Consider the following 19,402-nt stretch of genomic DNA (forward strand, 5'->3'; position numbering starts at 1 on the left):
CAGATGATGATGATGATTTTTCTGATGTCACAGATTACAGTGGTACTGATGATGATGACAGTGATAGCTCAGAGAGTTCAGTTGTAACAGTCATTGAGAGAAAATCTCACACAATGGATAGACCTTCACAGGTGAAGGAAGAACCACTGATTGCTACTGGTTCTCAACAGAGTCCAAAGGTTGAACCAGTGAGCACAGAGGATCAGCACCTCATACGCAGGTCTGAGAGAGTTACAAAGGGTGTACCATCAAAGAGGTACTCAAAAGAGTTTGCTAACTTAGCTGTTGCATGTGTTGCTATTGTTAACAACTCAAAGCAGGTTAAAGCAGTGTCTAAGTCAGAGACAAAGACACAACAGAGAGTAGCTAGCCAAGGTAATGCAGAAGCACTCATTCCTTGGAAGCCAGACAACCAGAGAGGTACACTGGTGAAACCAGTGGTGGGGAGTTCCAAGGGTGGAACTGAAACAACAGGGGACTGTTATATGTATAACAACTGTTTGTTCTCTTCTCTGGATCATGTTTTGCCAATTGATGCTTTTGGGGGAGGATGTTGGGAAAAAGCACCAAGGCAAAAGCCAGCTCCAGATGGCTGGAATGCAAAACAGGATGTTATGGTTTGCAGATGTACTGTTGGAGAAAAGGTGGAGCCTATTCTCTGTACTGAGCACCGGATGTTAGCTCAGTGTGTCATCTGACCTGTGCTGGAAGTACAGGGGAGGAGTTGAGACTCTTCTGATGGAGACTGAAGGGTGCAGTCGCATTTCTATGTACTGCTGAGTGACAGGAATAAAACATGTAGAAAGGACTCCTGTCTGTCTCATTTCTCCTCCCTGGGAGAATGCAGGGAGGGAGAGAGAAGCAGAGAAGCAGAGGGTGTGTTCTATCTCACGACTAATGAGAAGAATCGCCGGGTTTGTTTACCTAGCCTGCCGGAGGTCGCAGACGGACGGTAAACACAGTATCTCGCTCAATTGCCTCGGGGGAGGCCAGGTACCTCTGCCTGTGAGCTGAAGATACTAACATTGCATTCAAGAGCAGGTGGCCCAGAGAGCCTAATCATGTATCTATTCTCTGGTAACTTTCATGTGGGGCTGCCCTTGAAGATGCTTCAGAAATAGGCATCAGTTCAAAATGCAGCTGCTTACCAGGGTCAGGCTATATCTCACCTGTACTGAAACAACCTCAGCCGCTCCCAGTTTATTTCCCAACCCTAATTCAAGGTCGCAGTGCTTACCTTAACCCCCCATTTGGCTGCAGACTTGCCTGTTTTCACCTGTATCTGAAAAACATAGGAGAACCCTGCAGGATCAGGTCCACCAGGTCCAGCATCCTGTTCTTGCATTGGCCAACCAAACATCTATGGAAGTCTGCACACAGGAACTGAAGGCAAGAACACTTTCCCTGTCTGTGGTTTTCAGCAACTAGGATTTCGAAACATATGGCTTCTGGCTGTAGAGACAGAGCATTTCTGAGATGGTGAGTTGAGGCTCTTGTATGGGCAACCCTTACGCTATCTGAGGTAGAGTATACCTGAAGGAGCATCTTCACCTGCATCATTCAACCCAGACACTGAGGATCTTCTGGCGATTCCCTCACTGTGAGAAGCAAAGCTACAGGGAACCAGGCAGGGGGCCTTCTCGGTAGTGGCGCCCGCCCTGTGGAACGCCCTCCCACCAGATGTCAAAGAGAACAACAACTACCTGACATTCAGAAGACATCTGAAGGCAGCCCTGTTCAGGGAAGTTTTTAATGTGTGACATTTTAATGTATTTTTAATCTTTGTTGGAAGCCGCCCAGAGTGGCTGGGGAAACCCAGCCAGATGGGTGGGGTACAAATAATAAATTATTTATTATTATTATTATTATTATTATTATTATTATTATTATTATTAGAGTGGGCAGTGACCAGGGAGTAAGGTTTTTGGTGATAGTGCCCCAAATTTGCAATGTTATCCCTGTAGAGCTTCATCTTGCACCTACGTTGCTCTCATTTTGGTGCCATGCAAATACTTTAATGTCCCGGGATCCTTAAAACATTAAAGCCACCATATAAGCCCCAGACTAGATGTAGCTTGACTCTTCTTAAACAAATAGCCAGCACAGGGGAGGAGTGAAGCTTGGGAAGAGCCCATGGTCCCTATGAAAATCCTCCTTCAGTCTGCTATTCATAATGAAGTAAATTCTATTGGGGGGGGTAGAATGGGAGGAAAGCTCCCATTAGTGCTTAATGGGAGCCTTACTCCCATTGCAAATACCAGGTATTGGAAAGGCCAATCCCAATCTCAGACCCTCCAAGTGTCCCTATTTTTCATTGACAGCCCCAGATTAGCAGAAGCGGTCCTGGTTTCTGATTTGGTCCCAGAATGCCCCACTTTTCCTTAGGACATCCTTATTTTCATCAGAGAAATGTTGGAGTCTATGCAGTTATGTGACACCTGAGCCAAGGAGTTACCTGTATAACCTTTAGAAGACATCTGAAGACAGCCCTGTATAGAGAAGGGGTTTTTTTTAAGTGTTTAATGTTGTTTTATTATGGTTTTGTGTATGTTGGAAGCTGCCCAGAGTGGCTGGAGCAACCCAGTCAGGTGGGCAGGGTAACAACAACAATTTTCATCGGAGAAATGTTGGAGGGTGTGTAATCTGGACTACAGTGGGAGCAAAGGGTTAAATACCGGTAACCTCTCCTGACATGTCAGAGTCCCAATCTAGGTCAGGACACATATGCCCCACACTGGTTATTTGTCGAAAAAAGATCAATGGCAATCTTCTCTGCACAGTGTACAAACATTGCTTCCCTACATAATGAATAGAAATGTGTAGAAATGTTTGAAACAGGCAATGAGAGCTAACAGATTTTTCCCAGGCCCCAAGCTCACCCTACTGATGTATTTGCTAGTGCTGCCTGTGAAACAAATATTAATTTGTATTTCTTCCTTTCCCGTGTTGTGGATCCACAAATAAATATCAGCTAGGAATAGGAGGAAAGTGTGTGCCTGCAATTTTATCTCTGTAGAAAATCACAGCAGCCACAGTGAACGTGTCCAGATTTTGTCAATGGCATTACATCTGTGATGCCAGGCAGAAAGCATGTTTTTGCACATATCAGACACCTTAGAGGATGTGACAGACTGAGCACAGTGTGTTTCTTTCATTTCAGATGACAAGAACAAATCACTGCCCCTTTCTGAAGAGATGTAGCTGTCTATTTCTAGCCCCTCTGCCTAAAGAAGCCAGTGTTTTGCAGTTATAAGTTAGTACAGACAGGTGGGAACTTGCAAGGAGTTGTGAGGGGATGGAAAAGGAGGCAAGTCAATCATTAGAGAACCGAGTTTGAATTGGCCCCTTTGTACCAATTAGGTATTTCTCCACACTTATTTACAGTGACGACAAAGCTCAGGGCTGGCCCTACCATGAAGCAAAGTGAGGTAGCTGCTTAGAGGGCCAATCTAAGTCCAGTATACCTGAAGGAGCGTCTCCACTCCCATCGTTCAGCCCGGCCACTGAGGTCCAGCTCCGAGAGCCTTCTGGTGGTTCTCTCACTGCGAGGTTACAGGGAACCAGGCAGAGGGCCTTCTTGGTAGTGGCGCCCGCCCTGTGGAATGCCCTCCCATCAGATGTCAAGGAAAAAAGCAACTATCTGACTTTTAGAAGACATCTGAAGGCAGCCCTGTTTAGGGAAGTTTTTAATATTTGATGTTTCGTTGTATTTTTAATATTCTGTTGGGAGCCGCCCAGAGTAGCTGGGGGAACCCAGCCAGATGGGCGGGGTATGAATAAATTATTATTATTATTATTATTATTATTATTATTATTATTATTGGTGGAAAGTGGTTGGAAGGGTGCACCATGTGGTCTGCATTGCAACCCCTAAGGTAGCTTGCTGTCCCAGCACGACTGGAGTGCCAGTTAAGTGACTTGAGGCAATCTGCCTCAGGAGGCATGCTCCTCCCACCCCACTGGGATGTGGGCCTGTGTTCGGGGGGAAGTGTTAGTGGCATGTTTTACCTCAGGCACCATAGGTCTCAGGCTGGCCCTAGGCACCCTCAGTTCTGTGGGGAAATCCCTTATTCCCATAAATCATAAATGACATTGTTCCAGAGAATGTCATGGATGTTCCCATCCCAGAATAGCACAATGACATAACACTTCACAGAACTGATGCCACTTTGCTTCACTTTAAAAAGTATTTATCAAACCATATTTTACAAACTCCTATCTCAGAGATAATGGTTCAAAGCCACAGCCTAGTTTTCTAGGTGACCAAAGATCCACCATGTTTCTTTCCTCTGAGATAGATAACAATAAGTTACAACAACAACAACAATGGCAACAATAAAAATCTGAGGGATACAATTTTTTTCCAACGAAGTAGGAATATGAAATCAATACAGTGGCAGGTAATACGGAAAATAGCCTCACAGTTAAGCAAGGGAATAGCATTATGTTAAATTATCTGTAAAATCTGTTGTTACTGTGAAAAATGCACATTGCTCAAAAGTAACAGAGTTGTCAATGAAACTTGCCAAACTATGTAAATATTTGAATTTGTGTTAGAGAACCTGACATTTCCAAATTAGCTTTGCAGTTTATAAATAAAGCTCTAAACATACTCAGTATATCAGGGAAGATGTTTGGAATTAGTAATGAGTCTACCAAATGCTTTTAAGCCTCAGGTGGCCAACCTATAGCTTACATAGGGGGGACGTGGGCTCAATCCATCAGAAATCCTTTCCTCATATGCAGTGCACATATATTTACCAGCTTAATTCTTTCTCAAGGAGCTGATACAGTGAAGTGTATTGCAGCCAATACTGTATTCTGACAAAATATTCCAAGTTTAATAAGTGTTTCTCCTGTTTTTAACAGATGGCAGTGGGCTCATAAATGAGTAATTTGTATAATATGGTTGTTGGTTCACTTGCTTTTCATGTCCCCCAAGAAAGAGATGAGCAGCAGCTCAATTTGAAGGCAGTTTACCCTATGATAATCTTCTCACTGATGCAAAATTTTTTTTTTAAATAAGCGTATTGGATACACAAGTGTAAAACATGAGTAGGGGATTGGATCCTATCAGTTAAACTACAGAATACCTTCCCCCAGGACAGACTAGTTATACCAAAACATGAACCAGCTTTTTCAGGAAGGATGTGTTCTTCCTATGCATCCTAATCTTAATTTCTCCTGCATCATATTATTTTTTCCTCCAGTGGTGATAGAGAGACTATCAATATGAGCACACAAATATTAAAGTCTTTTTAAAAATTCCTTTGAATAGTATTCTTTCCAATTGAATTATCCACATATATGACCACATATCGTATTTTCTCCTTTATATATAAGACTAGGAAGATTAGAAAAATACTGTGTTCGTCCAATAGGCCTCTTCTTGAAAGCCGGTTGAAATGTATTTCTTTCACTTACCACACCAAAAGCCAATCTGAATGGACTTGTCCCCAATAAGTGACCAAGATCTAGTACTCATTTCTAAGAAGTCTGTTTTTGGGTTCAGCCATCATGGGGCCACTAGAGATGTTCAGCACCACACCTAAAGATGCTTCCAAATTCTCTTTTCAGCCAAATTTTGATGGCAGATTTGTAGCACCAGAAGAGTTTCAAACCTACAACATATTGGAAACTGTACATAGGTCTGGCAGGTCCTCAACTCTGCAAGCCAGCTCCAAGTTAATCTACGACTAGTTGGAAGAAGCTTGGTCAAACCTTCAGGACAACTGCTGAGAACATAACTAAAGGTAACCATTTTAAAAACAACTTTCAAGGAACTTTGAAAGGCTGGTACAATCAGATTTTTTTTCACAAAACACTGCAGGAGCATCTAACTGCTGTTTTCCCAAGTGGGAAAAGTCCAGTCTCTAAATCTCTAAATGGATGCAGTCCTATAATTTCAGGGTACAGCAATTTCAAGATTTACACAACGCCTAAACATTAAAATCAAGTATGTTTATGGTAGCCTGGTAAAAATATGGAGTGATTTATCCGATCACTTTTAAAAGGTAATTAAATGGTGAGTCCACATGTTCCACAGATGGGTGTTAGGGCTGTGACTCATTTAAATCTTCCTGCATCAAGCCTTGATTTGGGTAGGATCTGATGACCCCATACATAAGCTGACTCTGAGGCTCAATTATGACAAGGTAAGTGCAAAAAAGCTAAGGGTGTTCTTTCATGGTAAAGTTGCAATGCAGTAGACACAAACTTCTACCACATATTGAGGAGCTACTTCCAAAAATGAAGCAAAGATATTAATATGAGATTCAATGTTTCTAGAGATCTACATTCGCTGACTGTATATGCATTTTTAATACCCGTCTGTTGAGAAGATTATGCTGATATTAATTATTCCGGTATGAAAACAGCTCTATCCTCATGTTTATTTGCAGATTTCTCTCTCGCACAACTAGAGCTGACGCCTATTCTCTTTTTTCCAATGGGTGGTTCATAACTGTTCTCATCAATTATTTACCACTAATTCATATTTCATTGTTGAGTAATGAATCTCAACTACTTGTTTAGAAAGTTTTTTTTAAAAAGTGCTGTGTGGTCATATATGTCAGTTTAATTGGGAACAGTGCAAATCAAACCATTTTTTAAAATTTATTCAAGTGGGACTGCTAGAGGATATGGGTATAATCACCTTTTCCTCAAATCATCCCTCAAAATAGTCAAAGAAGGAAGGGCGAAGACTGTGGCAGCTTTTCCACTGTGAAAACTTGCACAAAATTCTGATCAGAGATGTAGCTGTCCTCACTGGCAAGTTGTTTGCCAGGAAGATGCCTTAGGGATGCTTTTGTGTGTGAGAGAGAGAGACAGAAATCATAGGAAGTGATTCACAATGGAATAATGTGTAATAATAAATGGTGTTAGTGTGGTATCTTGATAAGTATGGAAATGCTTGGTATGTGGTGAAGAGGAGCAAGAAGAACAATGATGACTTGGGAACCCAGGAGATCCTCCCCCACTGCCTTGTACTTTTCATATGTAAGAGTCAGCGCAGATAGTTCAAAAGTTGTTCAAGGAAGTAAGTCCTAATTGCAGTGATGACACACAGTGATGGAACACCACTTTAGGACATAACTGGCCAGTGATCCAGTGATCAAAGGACTAGCTTGCTCTCACCTTTCTGGAAAAAAAAGAGAAAACTGGTATGGAGGCATTTTAGAGCCTTGGGACTTCAAAATCCTCCACCCAATAAAAAGAACATGACCTAGATCAGATTAGACTTCCTTGACCAGAGAAAAAATCCATGGGGCTAAGCTTTCCACAAAGACCTTCGACACATTGGTTTTTCATAATATAGCTCCACGTTTCTAACCATAGCAAGGGAAGAGGAGTTATTTGAATGAAGAAGTGTGGAAGAAAGTGTGGAACTGCCAGGAGGATGGAGAAGGGAATAGGTAAGGTTGGAGTGAAGGCTTCCAGAAGTCATAGGGAGTGATTCAACTAACAAGCCCTGGCCACAACGGAGCAATTGTACGGCTGTTTTCTGTTTACTCAAGCCCTACTGAGTAAACCACAATCCATGCCACAATGGAACTGTAAACATCAGTTGAGGGAACAGTTGGTGGTGCCCGGTAAAGATCAGGTTCTTCTGCATCACATTTTCCGCGCTTTTGCAAAGACCACTTCTCATCCATCTGCTTTAGGTGTAGCAGCTAACCCTCAACCATCTCATGCATAGACACACTCAAAGAGAAACAGCATATTTCAACCTTGGAGTTAGGGGGTCTGATTGTGGGCTGCATTTCTTCAGCTGTATTAGCTAGTTACAGAATGCTTATAGTAGAGGGTTAAGGTTTCAACATTACCATTATCAGACATCAACACACAGTGAATGATGGAGGTCACAGGTAGCTTTTAACATGCAGATCTGAGTCGACGGAAATAGCCATGCAATTATGGAACCAAGAATTCAACGTAGTCAAGGACTGCATCAACCGTGTGCTCAAAAGTCACAGCAAGTCAAGAGCCACTGTGTTATTTTTAAATAAGTAAATCAAACAGCAGATGTAGCAATGTGCATAAGTGAGTAAGGCAGTAAGCAAGGCCTAAATATCAACAGAAAGACTAAGCAGGAACAGGTCTGAGGAAAGAGGCAGAACCAGTAGCAAACAAGCAACCAGGGCAGGAACGGGAATGGATGGGAGGTATTGATGTAGATCACAGATAGTCAACATTATGCCCTTCAGATGCTGCAGACTCCAGTTCCATCATCCTTAACCAGCGGCTATACCGGTTGGAACTGATGCGAGATGTAGCCCACAACACCTGTAGGGCACCACGTTGGCTCCTCTGGGTGTAGACAAACTTTGGGGAAATTCTGCAAGGCACAAACAGATGATTAGGTGGAATAAAGAGAACAAGAATGAGAGGGTTTGCTGTCCCTGAGCATCTTCAGCGTGCTTCTCTTGACCTCGCATAGAACACCTGAGTGTGCTAAGAAACAAGACAAAATTCAGAAAATGCTTTCCCATAACCATTGTATTTCAGGAGAGGAAATTTGATGTAAGAGCAGATGACACATTACATGGAAATGAGTGCTATGAAACCCAGCCTTGTTCTTTTCATGAAAAGCAGTCCCAGGAGACCAGCAGCAGCAGAAGAGGTGGGATAGAGCAGCAGCACCAGCATCTTCCTGGCAGCAGGGCAGCCACACCCTAAGATACTGCAGAGGTGAGGTGGTTGCGAGGTTGAGGGAGCTCCAGGTTGGTACTGGCGGCTCCTAAGGTGCCAACGCCACCAACACAGAGCTCTTGAAACCTCACCGCCACATTACCCTGGCAAACACAGCGCCACCAATGGGTGGAGGACTGCTCTACTCCTCCCCTATGGCACTTTGCTGCAGGAGGCCACAGTTTTGAGCAGAGAAGCAGTGGGGTGGGAAGAGGAGCTTAAAGTCTTCATATCAGGCATTCCCCACCCCCTCAAAATTGGTCCTAAGCTGCCGCATGGTTTAGCCTAATAAACACCTGGTACACCGTGGATGAAAAAGTAGGTGGGAGCAATTTTGAGCAAAAACCCATTAGCAGGAAATGGTTTAAGAGCACACACACTTCCCAACTCCTCCACTAAGGCTTTTCATTCTAAAGTCTTGGGCTTCATTGCATGCATTTGCCTGTAATGTGTAAGTTAACCCCTTAGCGGGCTGGTGTTCAGGCTCGTGACAGTTGTGCACTTGACAGTTGAGCGCTGCTGCATGACTCTGTCAGTTCTTCATCTTCTTCTTCTTCTTCCTCCTCCTCCTCTGCTTGTTTATGAGGAAGCTCATAGGGCTTAGTTGTCTTATTCAGCTTTTCTAATCGCCATTTCATTATTTTCTTGAAGCGTTCTTCTTCCAACTTCTGTTTTTCCTTAAGCTCCAGCGCCAGGAGTTTTTCTTCAAGTTTCAGCCTCATCTCCAATTCCCTCTCCCACTGTTGCAAAGGAAAGAAAAAGTGGCTTTAGTAGTGATATTGGTGTGTGTAAAAACAAAACACTTCAATTCAATGGCAGGAAATGTAGATAACTTAAAGGCAGGAATTTAGGAACTGGGCACTGGGAGAGTCAGTGATGGATCATGCAACTTCATTCGAAGGAGTAACAGGCACTGGGCACTTTCCGCTGTTGGACTGCAATTCCCATCAGCCCCTGTCAGTTTGGTTGTAGTCCAACAACATCTGGGGGGCACTGGTCTGGCCAAGGTATACCCTACAAAGTGCATTCATTTCCTATGGTGCTGTTGTGGGGTCTGTAGGTTCATGACAGGATCCTCGGGAGCTCAGAATGGCAAGTTTCAATGCCCGTCTCAAGCAAATTGCAGAATTCACTGACAATGTGACGATCAAATATTTTAAAAGCAGGTGTGAGAACCACACGTCTTCAGATATAATTTCATATCATTATTTTTTGTAATATTAGAAAATACACACACATGGAATTCATATGGCCAGCTAGCAGGAGCCTCAGCTGATACAGAGGAATGGCCACGCTTCCCAACATGCCAGGATCTGTTACCTGAAAGTGAGATGCAACAAGGCACCGCATCAAAAGGCACACAACGTCTGTGCTATCAATGTCACAAATGCTGGAAAGCACCATAGATATGCATATCGCAAGAAAGCTGCACATTAATTTTATGCACATTAAAATGTGTAAATCATCCGCCATGCTCCAGTTCAGCATGCATCTCCCAAAAGGCAAACTCCTGCCCTGCTCAATTCTTATTGTTTTCTAAGCAAGAAATATGTTACTTTTCTGAAAGAAAAGGAATTGTTCGCTGATACAGACTTTGATTTGACATTACCCTGCTTAAATCTCAAATAGCAGAAACTACGACTTGAGAATCCCACCCAACTCTTAAGCATATTAATAAACGAGAAGTTCAGCATGGGGTCTTATTAACAGTGCCAGCATTAGGGGGGAAATTGAGGTTGGGGTATGGAGAAAAAGCAGGGTGAATTCTGGGGGAGGGCAAGCTTTGTCCCACATTTTTAAATCAATAATAGTATATTCCACATGTTTTGGAAATAACAGTACATTGCATATTAACCTCTCATCCCTTCTCTAATAACCTCTTGCATTAATTCATATGTTGAAAGCATGTTTTCCATTATTTTCACACAACAGTTGTGTGAGGCAGATTGCACTGAGAGCTAATGACTTGCCCAAACTCTACACAGTAATCTCAAGTGTTGAAGAATTCCCTTGTAGAAATTTACACACAACATTAACACTGTATATGTTAATTTCATATATGACGATCACATCTGTGAGTTTTTCAATGTTTGTATGTATGTACAATCAACATTAACACATGTATATTCACAGCTTGCCAGTGAAAAACCTGCACATCACATGATAATCTCTAAGCAGGTTCCATATTAATTCCACCCCCCAAAAAAAAAAATCATGTGGGAATTTTTGAAATGTGAGAAGTGGTTCTCAGCTGAGATAGACAACTTATATCACAAACCCACCAGCACCCTACTTGGCGTACCATATTGGCCTTTGGGCTTTCATCGCCCGCCTCCTGTTCCCTTCTGTCATGCTCACTTCATGAGGTGATCTTGAGGTGATCACATAGTGAATTGTAGTACATATAAAGCGAAGGAAAGCTATGAACATGAGACATTCCCCTCATGTAGAAAAAAACCATGCCTCTCTAGTACCTGAAAAAAGCTGCATTCATATGACATGGTCACCACATAGAAATAGCGTGGTGAAATCACCTCACAAAAAAGTAGCCCACTCGAAAAAATGATATGAGAATTAATCTTCCTCACAAGAGACAGCAAGATGGATGCAGCGGTGTATTTGAAGGCCAAAGAAATATGAAAAGGGATAGGAATGATTTTATCAGAGTGTGAGAGATGAAATAGCAAGAGGGAAGAAAAAGAAGCAACGACAATGGATGGGAAAGGCGGAAGAATTGCACTAGCTGTGTGAAGAAGCTGCTGTGCTAGAAGATGGATCAGTGGCAAGACCTTAGCCTAGCTTAAGTTTTTATCATGAAGCTCTTCGCATTGAAGACGGACTCTGTAAAGAAGCAATATTTGCACTGATCTTCTCAGCTCACTGTTTGACCACGTGTCCAGCACAAGAAAATGGTTGTGCGTATGGAACAAAGTACAACTTCTACAAAGGAAAATAGACAATGTCAGGGGTACAAATGATGTACCAGAAAGACTAAAACTGTTTATGACTGTAGTCAAGGAAAAGTTCGCATCTTGTTTTGAGCCTCGATGATAACATCCTTACTGCATTAATGGAGGCCCTGAAGGTATGGTCTTATGCGTAGAAACTGCAGCTTAGAATAAAACAGCAATAAAAATGTGTCATTTATTAAAGAGAAGGGCAGTTTGGATTTTAAAAAGGAAAAAGGAGAAAGGGTTTAGAAATAATCAGTGCATTAAAAAGAAGTGATAAGACTTTTAAACATGGGGGGGAAGATTTCAGAGTCTGAGAAAACTGGTGTTGTTTTTTTAGGGGGGGGTGATTGCTTTTATGGGATGCCCCCAATTACATTATGGGCTGGCTAACCTTAAATAATAAAATGCCTTCCTTCTAACAGAGTATTGTAAGCAAACTAGTAGCTTGTGGGCATTTTTGCTATGGTTACGATTATTATCAGCTGGCAGAACTGCTCTGAGTTATAAAATATATTTCAGTGCACTTAGTATTTTCACTGCCTCCAGAGTCAGAACTCAATGGTGAATTAACTCTAAAAGCTTGTTTAATGTATCAGAAAACGTATATTCCTTTCCTTTCATTCCCCAAACTGGCTTAATAATAGCAGGTTTTAAACACTTTCAGAAAGAATGTTCCAGCCAGTTATGCAAAAGATGGGAAGAAGAAAACCTCAAGACCCAAATGTTTATGGAACATCTCCAAGTTCTGAAGGACTCTAATCATTAATGATAATGTTGATTACTCTTTCCCCATCACAGTGCTAGGATATTGGTAAGGCAGAAAGTGAGCAACTTGCCCTAGGCAAACCAGTGAGCTAAATTCAAAGCTGAAAGGGGAATTGAAGGTTTTTGGCTCCACAATAAAATTGGACTCTTTTCTCCATCCAACATCCTATTCCCATAAGATTAGAGTCAGAAAGAGAAATGGCTTAACGTAATACTTATAAAGAAGCAGCACTACTACCTTCTACCCCGATTGCTTCAAGGGCTGCCAGATTAAAATTTTAAAAATAAAATATGATGTGGAAATCTCCAATACTTTGAACCAAAGGAACTCTGAAATAGAGGGTGGCAGCTGCAGGCTCTGGAGCAGTGAGTTCAAAACGTGTCTCTTAAAATAAGCAGCACCAGGAAACCCTAAGTGCTTCAGATAGTGGCAAATGTTCTGGGACAAAGTGAGGCTACGCATACAGTGGGGAACCTATTTAAACTGCAGAATATATAATATCAATATTTAATATACCAGTAGATCTCATATTTGCATGTGCCAGTTATGAAATTTGTAGGGGAAACAAGCATGGTTTCAAAGTCCAATGAAATTGATGCTGAAATTTGACCTTAATTATGTGTGTGCGTGTGTGCATGCGTGTGTGTGTGTGTGATGGTTGAAATTGAAATTTAATGGCAAAATTCAAATTGTTTTATGGGTTACATGAATGAATGCCGTTCATATAAAATTTTCTGAATTCTGTTGCAAGTCATCTGTCAAACACTGCCACATACTGCAACCCCATAGCAGCCGACTACTTCCAGGTGTCAACTGTCAGTAGTTCTGTAATGTTGATTATTAACACATGTCAGCTGTGAAAGACTGTCAAGTACTGATTTTTCCAACAATGATGGCTATTTCTCCATGCCAGCTGTCAGATACTTCAAAATGTTGAGCCCAGCTACAAAATATTTGGCTGTCAGATGATAGTGCTGAATATACACACCTGGAGAATATTCGGCAAGTACCCTGAGAATATTCACCAATAAAATTTACGTGGGGGCACTTTTGAGGATAATTTTGTGAGAAATTTTTTTTTTAGCTCTCAGTGCAAATGTGCAGAAAACTGTGATTAACAAATCACTTAACTGGTTGTGTGAAAATAAGTTTGGACTGCATAGGCCTGAGAAGTGGTTTAACTGCATACACAACAAGTTACCTTATAAATTCTAGTGTTAGGGTAGTAATGCTGACCCTTTTAACAAGCTGTGTGAAAGTAACAAGGGCATGTTGCTTATTTTTCACGTCTAAAAATGCGAAGTCTACTGGTGTATTTTTAGCAAATGGCTGTGATACCTGAATACCGTGAACCAGATTTTTTCATCTGCTCAATAAACTAGCATTCTTCCTCTACACTGGAAACGGGGGCACTCTTATTAATATTTTTTAGGATACGCTTTATAGCCCCAAGTGGCTCCAAGGGTACTTCGAGGCCGTCGTTATTTTCAGGTGGGATTTAATCACATATTGGCAAATTCAGGTTGTGCAATTAAAGTTGGAGCTCTCAACACAACAAACCCATTCCCCCTGCCACACACACACACACACACACACACACACAGTTGGACTTGCAGCAATAAGGAAAGGAGTGGGAAAATGCACTGAAAAACATTCTTTGCACACAAATTGGAACGAATGCTCATAGCCAATGTCATCTAACCCCTCTGCAAACATATCAAGATAAAAGTTCAATAAGCAGGTCTTCAGGAAGCATCCTTAAAGTGGCTTGCAAAATATCCTCATTATAGAATCATGTGGATCAGAAATTACATGGCGGCCATGCAGAACCAGAATTATTTAAGCTGTGCTTCCTGTTCTTGTTCTGTGTGGTCAAACCACACAGCAGCTCCCCCCTCCCCCACAAGTGCCCTGAAGCAAGAGTGTGGGGTTGAGCAGATAGAAGTCACTCAGTCAGTGATGAAAGCAATATTCCCCAGGACAAGGGCTTTTTCCAGTGGGGACCATTGCCATTATAAGAGAATAAGGGAGGGACTGATGGTGAGTTCCGGCACCTCTTTTTCTAGAAAAATAGCACTGCCCAGGATGCAGTTGTTCCAGTGGCTGGGACCATATTCCAATTTTAAACTGGCTAATAGACAGCTTGCTTGAATGCATGTTTGTCTTTTAGAGGCTATTTCAGGGAGCGAAACACCATTGGTGATGGAGAAGATGAGATCACAGCTAGCAGTCATGTTTGGAGAAGCCTTACATGACATGGAGGGTTGATTCTTGTTATTGTTGCTATGAGCTACCTTGAAGACCCACATGGATATTAGAAAGATGGGATACAAATATCTTACATCCTAGGACCTGGATTGAGTTCTAAGAAATATACATAAAATTAATCAGGACTTCAACATGTACACCAGGTCTTTATCAATTTGGTTAGAGTATTAATTAAAAATAACAGGTTATTATAATGAAGGTCTATAACAGCAAATCCTGGGTGTGTTGTACACAAAATTATACTTAAGCAAATACTCATTTTAATAACTGTTCTTACCTGAGTCTCAATTATTCTCCTTAGTGCTATTTCTGTGCGGGTCAAGTAATCTGGATATGGATATTTTGGTACACCAGCTAGCAAAAGCTCTTCCCTTTAGGAAAGAAATGAGAAAACTGTTAGATTTTAGTTCTGTAACTTTGTAGGAATGCCCACCCTACAAAAGGACCCTTATTGAAATAATGAATGATGCCAAATCTCCCATAGGCTTGAAAAATCCTGACAACGGGTTAGGCTTATTTAAGGCCTTTCCGGAAGGTCAGCTTTTACACTTCTGAGTGAAAACTGCTTAGAGTTGTCCTGCAGAAGATTTAAATCTGACTTAGGTTTCCACAGCTTTACACTGTTCCATGTAGTTCTTGGTTGCTATGTTCAGTTTTTTAAAAAGCCGTTCTACTCTATTATCACTTATTTATTTCAGCAGTTATGCTTGGCTCTATAATTACGCTGAGTGCAGGTTATAATTATAATCATAAAGATCATTAGATGCTGCAGCTTTGTGACTAAAATAAATCACATGTGCATGTAGGTGCATTCCGGAGGCCTTCGCCTGCCAAACATGTATGAGGTGTTTAATTTTCAAAGGGGAAAGGGGAAAAAACCTTAAGCTGCATCTCTGACCTATGAATTTCTACTCTGAAGTAAGCTCAGTGGGGCTTACTCCCATGAAAGTGCTTACAGGACTACAAACTTAAACATCAAAACCAGAAAAACTAAAGAAAAACTACCCAGGACAGGATGGGGTTGTGCAGGGTTGTTAAGGCAGCAGAGAGCATTGTTGGCTGCCCACTCTCCACCTTAGAGCAGATTTATGCCACAAGGTGCCATAGGAAGGCCCTGGACATAGTAAAAGATCCATCGCATCCTGGTCACTGTCTCTTCGAGCTTTTGCCGTTGGGACAGAGATACAGGACGATGAAGACAAGAACGAGCCGTCTTAAGAACAGCTTCTTCTCCAGAGCGATCTCGGCCCTGAATGGGAAGCCCGGACTTTGAAAGTCATCTAATCTCCCTTGCTGTATTATACTGTATTGTTTAATTAGTGTTTTTATGGAGCAGTCAAGTAATTTCGTTGTCCCCGAAGGGGGCAATGACAATAAAGATATTATTATTATTATTATTATTATTATTATTATTATTATTATTGAGATTCAGACAAATAAACCAACATGCAGGGCAAGCAAAAAGGTTTTGTGCCATCATGTGGACCTCCTCAGGTAGGAACTTCCAGAAAGTGGGTGCCATCACTGAGAAAGCTCTCTCATCTGTTCCCACCGGCCATGCCTCCGATTGGAGCTCAATACACTATAGGTCTCTCTTTATTTTCTCAGTGGACAAGCACGATAATATGGGAGGAGACCATGCTTCAGCTCAGGAGTTGGGAACCTTTTTCATCTTAAGGACTGCAATCCTTCCTGGAGAAACCTGGGCCACATACCAGTGGTGGGTCATACCAGAAGCAAAAGCAAACAGTGCAACCAACATGCCTCTTACCTTTGTATAGCAAGCTATATGCCAGTCACACACACACAAGCCAGAGGTTTCTGCACACACACACCATCTAGGCAAGCAAGCAACATCACCACACATTCCAGCCAGGCGATAGCTTAATAAATAATAATAATAATTATTATATATTATTTATACCCCGCTCATCTGGCTGGGTTTCCCTAGCCACTCTGGGTGGCTTCCAACCGAATATTAAAAACACAATACAGCATTCAACATTAAAAACATCCCTAAACAGGGCTGCCTTCAGATGTCTTTTAAAAGTAAGATAATTGCTAATTGCCTTGACATCTGACGGGAGGGCGTTCCACAGGGCCGGTGCCACTACCGAGAAGGCCCTCTGCCTGGTTCCCTGTCACTTCTCGCAGTGATTTATATCCCACCTTTGCTCCAAGGTGGCATATATAGTTCTCTTTCTCCTTATTTGATCCTCACAACAACCCCATGAGGTAAGTTAAGCAGAGAGGCAGTGACAGGCCCAAGGCCACCCAGGGAGCTTCATCACTGAGCGGGGATTTGAACTCCTGATCTCTCAGGTCCTACTCTAATATGCTAACCAGTACACTATACTAGAGACAGGGGCATGGCCAGAGAAGAGGGATAGGTTGGTCCTAATGGCCTGAGAGAGAGGCTTGGGGGATTTCCCACTCCTGTTTTAGGCATCCTAGCCCCAGGTTGTTTGGGGCTTTAAAGGTAGGCCTTGCTCATCCTAGGCCAGGCACCCCCAGACTCGGCCCTCCAGATGTTTTGGGACTACAGTTCCCATCATCCCTGAGCACTGGTCCTGTTAGCTAGGGATGATGGGAGGTGTAGTCTTGCCAGCGTTTCAGAGCTTTTGACTACTTGGTTGGTTAAATTCCTTTCAGCCTCTTAGTTCATGTCAGCTCCCTCTGAATTTTGTGCAATATCATTTCGGCAGGAGAAGCCATCTAAATCGCTTAGCTTTTCCTTGGCATTGATTTTGCGGCACCTGGAGTGCAATCGGTAGTTTGCTAAGTGTGCACACAAAAATAGCTTTGAATTGATTTAAAGTGAGACTGGCAAGCACAAACTGATCCAGTACATCGCGACCCATGCATGGAACTAGAGGAGAACTGCAGTATTTCAAGTAAAGGGGGGGGGGGAAGGCTTTGTGTCTCCAGTCAAATCCTCTTCCGGAGTTGCCATTTTGAACAATTAATCCATAAACTTTTGCTTGGTGTTGTAAGTGTAAGTGCACTACTATCATGGATCAACACGAGGGATAAACAACTTCCACTTCCATGCTACACTTTGTGTGCCTTCCTTATGGAGGGCTTTTCTCCTATCCAAGGCTTAGAATAGGCAGAGCCTATCCTTGACCACTGGGGCTGGGTCCTATGATGGCTATCCCTGACCTAAAAGGAGAAGGTGCTACAGCTTCCTCTCATTCCTCACTAAATCTCCGACTTCCTCTCATTCCTCTATCCAGCTTGTGTACCTTTTGTTTTGTAGCAAAAAAAAAAAAAAAGTTATGCAGGCTAAATCTGGTATTGTTTCTCAATGCTGAAAAAGTAGGAAAGCAGTGCAATATTCAAGAAAATCCAGTCAATACCAAATCATTTGTTTTAGGAGAATAGTATAATATAGAAATTGAAACTATAATCATAATTATTCTAAATACTGGTTACTGTCATGCCAGGGCTAAACTTGGGGCACCTCAACATTGCAGGATCCATGTTTCAGTCTCCTGTTCAAACAAACACAGTAGCACCAGGTCTGAACTGAAACAGTCCCTGTTGGGTCAGTTGGGTTACTTTCTCAGGTCTCAATGGATGACTTTATCCCACCAGCCAAGCCACCTATTTACCTTACATTTCCTTAAACCTTGGGCTTCGCAGCATCTGATCTCTTGTAACTTTGAACCCTTTCTTCCTGCTAATGGTTCACACCTGGGATTTAACCATTGCTGTGAGTCACCTTGCTACCTTCAACTCTTGGCTTGGGCGCCAAAAGCTGATGCCTTCACATTCCTCCTCAGAAGATTTCCATTCTTCTTCCTCTCTTCCTTCTTCCCCATGAACCCCAGCTGCCTTATATCCCAGACCCATAGACTCCCCTTCACCCTAACACTTTCTCCTTCTGTGGTTCCACTTCCTCATCTGGTCTGAGTCCACCAGAACTTCTTGTTGTCTACCAACTTTCCCCTGGTTTAAATGCATTCCAAGGCTGCTATGTTAAATAAAGAAGTTTAATAAAAAAATAAACCATTGTGCTTGAATGCATTGTACTTAAAATGCTATGCAGAGAGCTTTGCATCGGTCTGTCTATAGCAAATGCACTGAGAAGAAGTTGAATGTTTATGTTCAGGTTAACTGACTTCTCCCAGAAACCCAAGCAGAGATCTCTCTTAGCATGAAATGAAACCTGAGGAGAACTCATTGTCTTTGATGGTCATCAAAGCTCAGTGATGATGAACAAGCAAGATGCTTACATAGGATTTCTCTCTAGACCCAGAGAGAAAAGTCACTGAATTGTATTACTGAACTTAAAGAAGTAGAGACTGCACTACTTGTTGTTTAAGAGCAATGTGTTACTTAGTATTTTGTAACCTTTACTTATAACCGTTTTGAGACTATTCTGCAGTAAAGCTTTGAAACTCGATTCTTGTGGTGGAGCTCAAATTCATTTCTGCTCTGCATAAAGTCTAGATCAGGGATTCCTTTCACAGCAACTGTTAACATCAGCAAAAGACTCTTGGACATCCTTATTGTTTGCAACTAGTTCTGTTTCCTTTCTGTTCCTTGTTACACTTTGTTTTCTTAGACAGGCTTTGAGCTTTGTTTTCGTCAAATATATTTGTTGTTTTTTCATGCTGGAATCTTTCTAATGATCTCAATTCCACACCATCAACTAGTATATTTTATGCTTCTAGTTTCTGGATTCAGATACTTGATTGTTTCATCTGGCCTTGTGCCT

General features: G+C 42.0%; 1 protein-coding gene across 5 annotated transcripts in view; it reads right to left on the reverse strand.

The window, feature by feature from the left end:
* Nucleotides 1–8,481: 8,481 nt before the first annotated feature.
* The window catches only part of TMEM232 (transmembrane protein 232), a 148,511-nt gene continuing 137,590 nt past the window's right edge, over nucleotides 8,482–19,402 (reverse strand). For all 5 annotated transcript variants that reach the window (XM_080972638.1, XM_080972639.1, XM_080972635.1 and 2 more), the window contains 2 exons: nucleotides 14,957–15,050; nucleotides 8,482–9,431 (listed from right to left, as the gene is read on the reverse strand). In XM_080972638.1, coding sequence (XP_080828764.1) covers nucleotides 9,171–9,431; nucleotides 14,957–15,050 — 355 coding nt within the window. In that variant the 3' untranslated portion in view covers nucleotides 8,482–9,170. The remainder of the gene's footprint in view (nucleotides 9,432–14,956; nucleotides 15,051–19,402) is intronic.

This window comes from Podarcis pityusensis (genome assembly GCF_964106645.2).
Source record: "Podarcis pityusensis genome assembly, chromosome: 11".
In the NCBI taxonomy this organism is placed as follows: Eukaryota; Metazoa; Chordata; class Lepidosauria; order Squamata; family Lacertidae; genus Podarcis; species Podarcis pityusensis.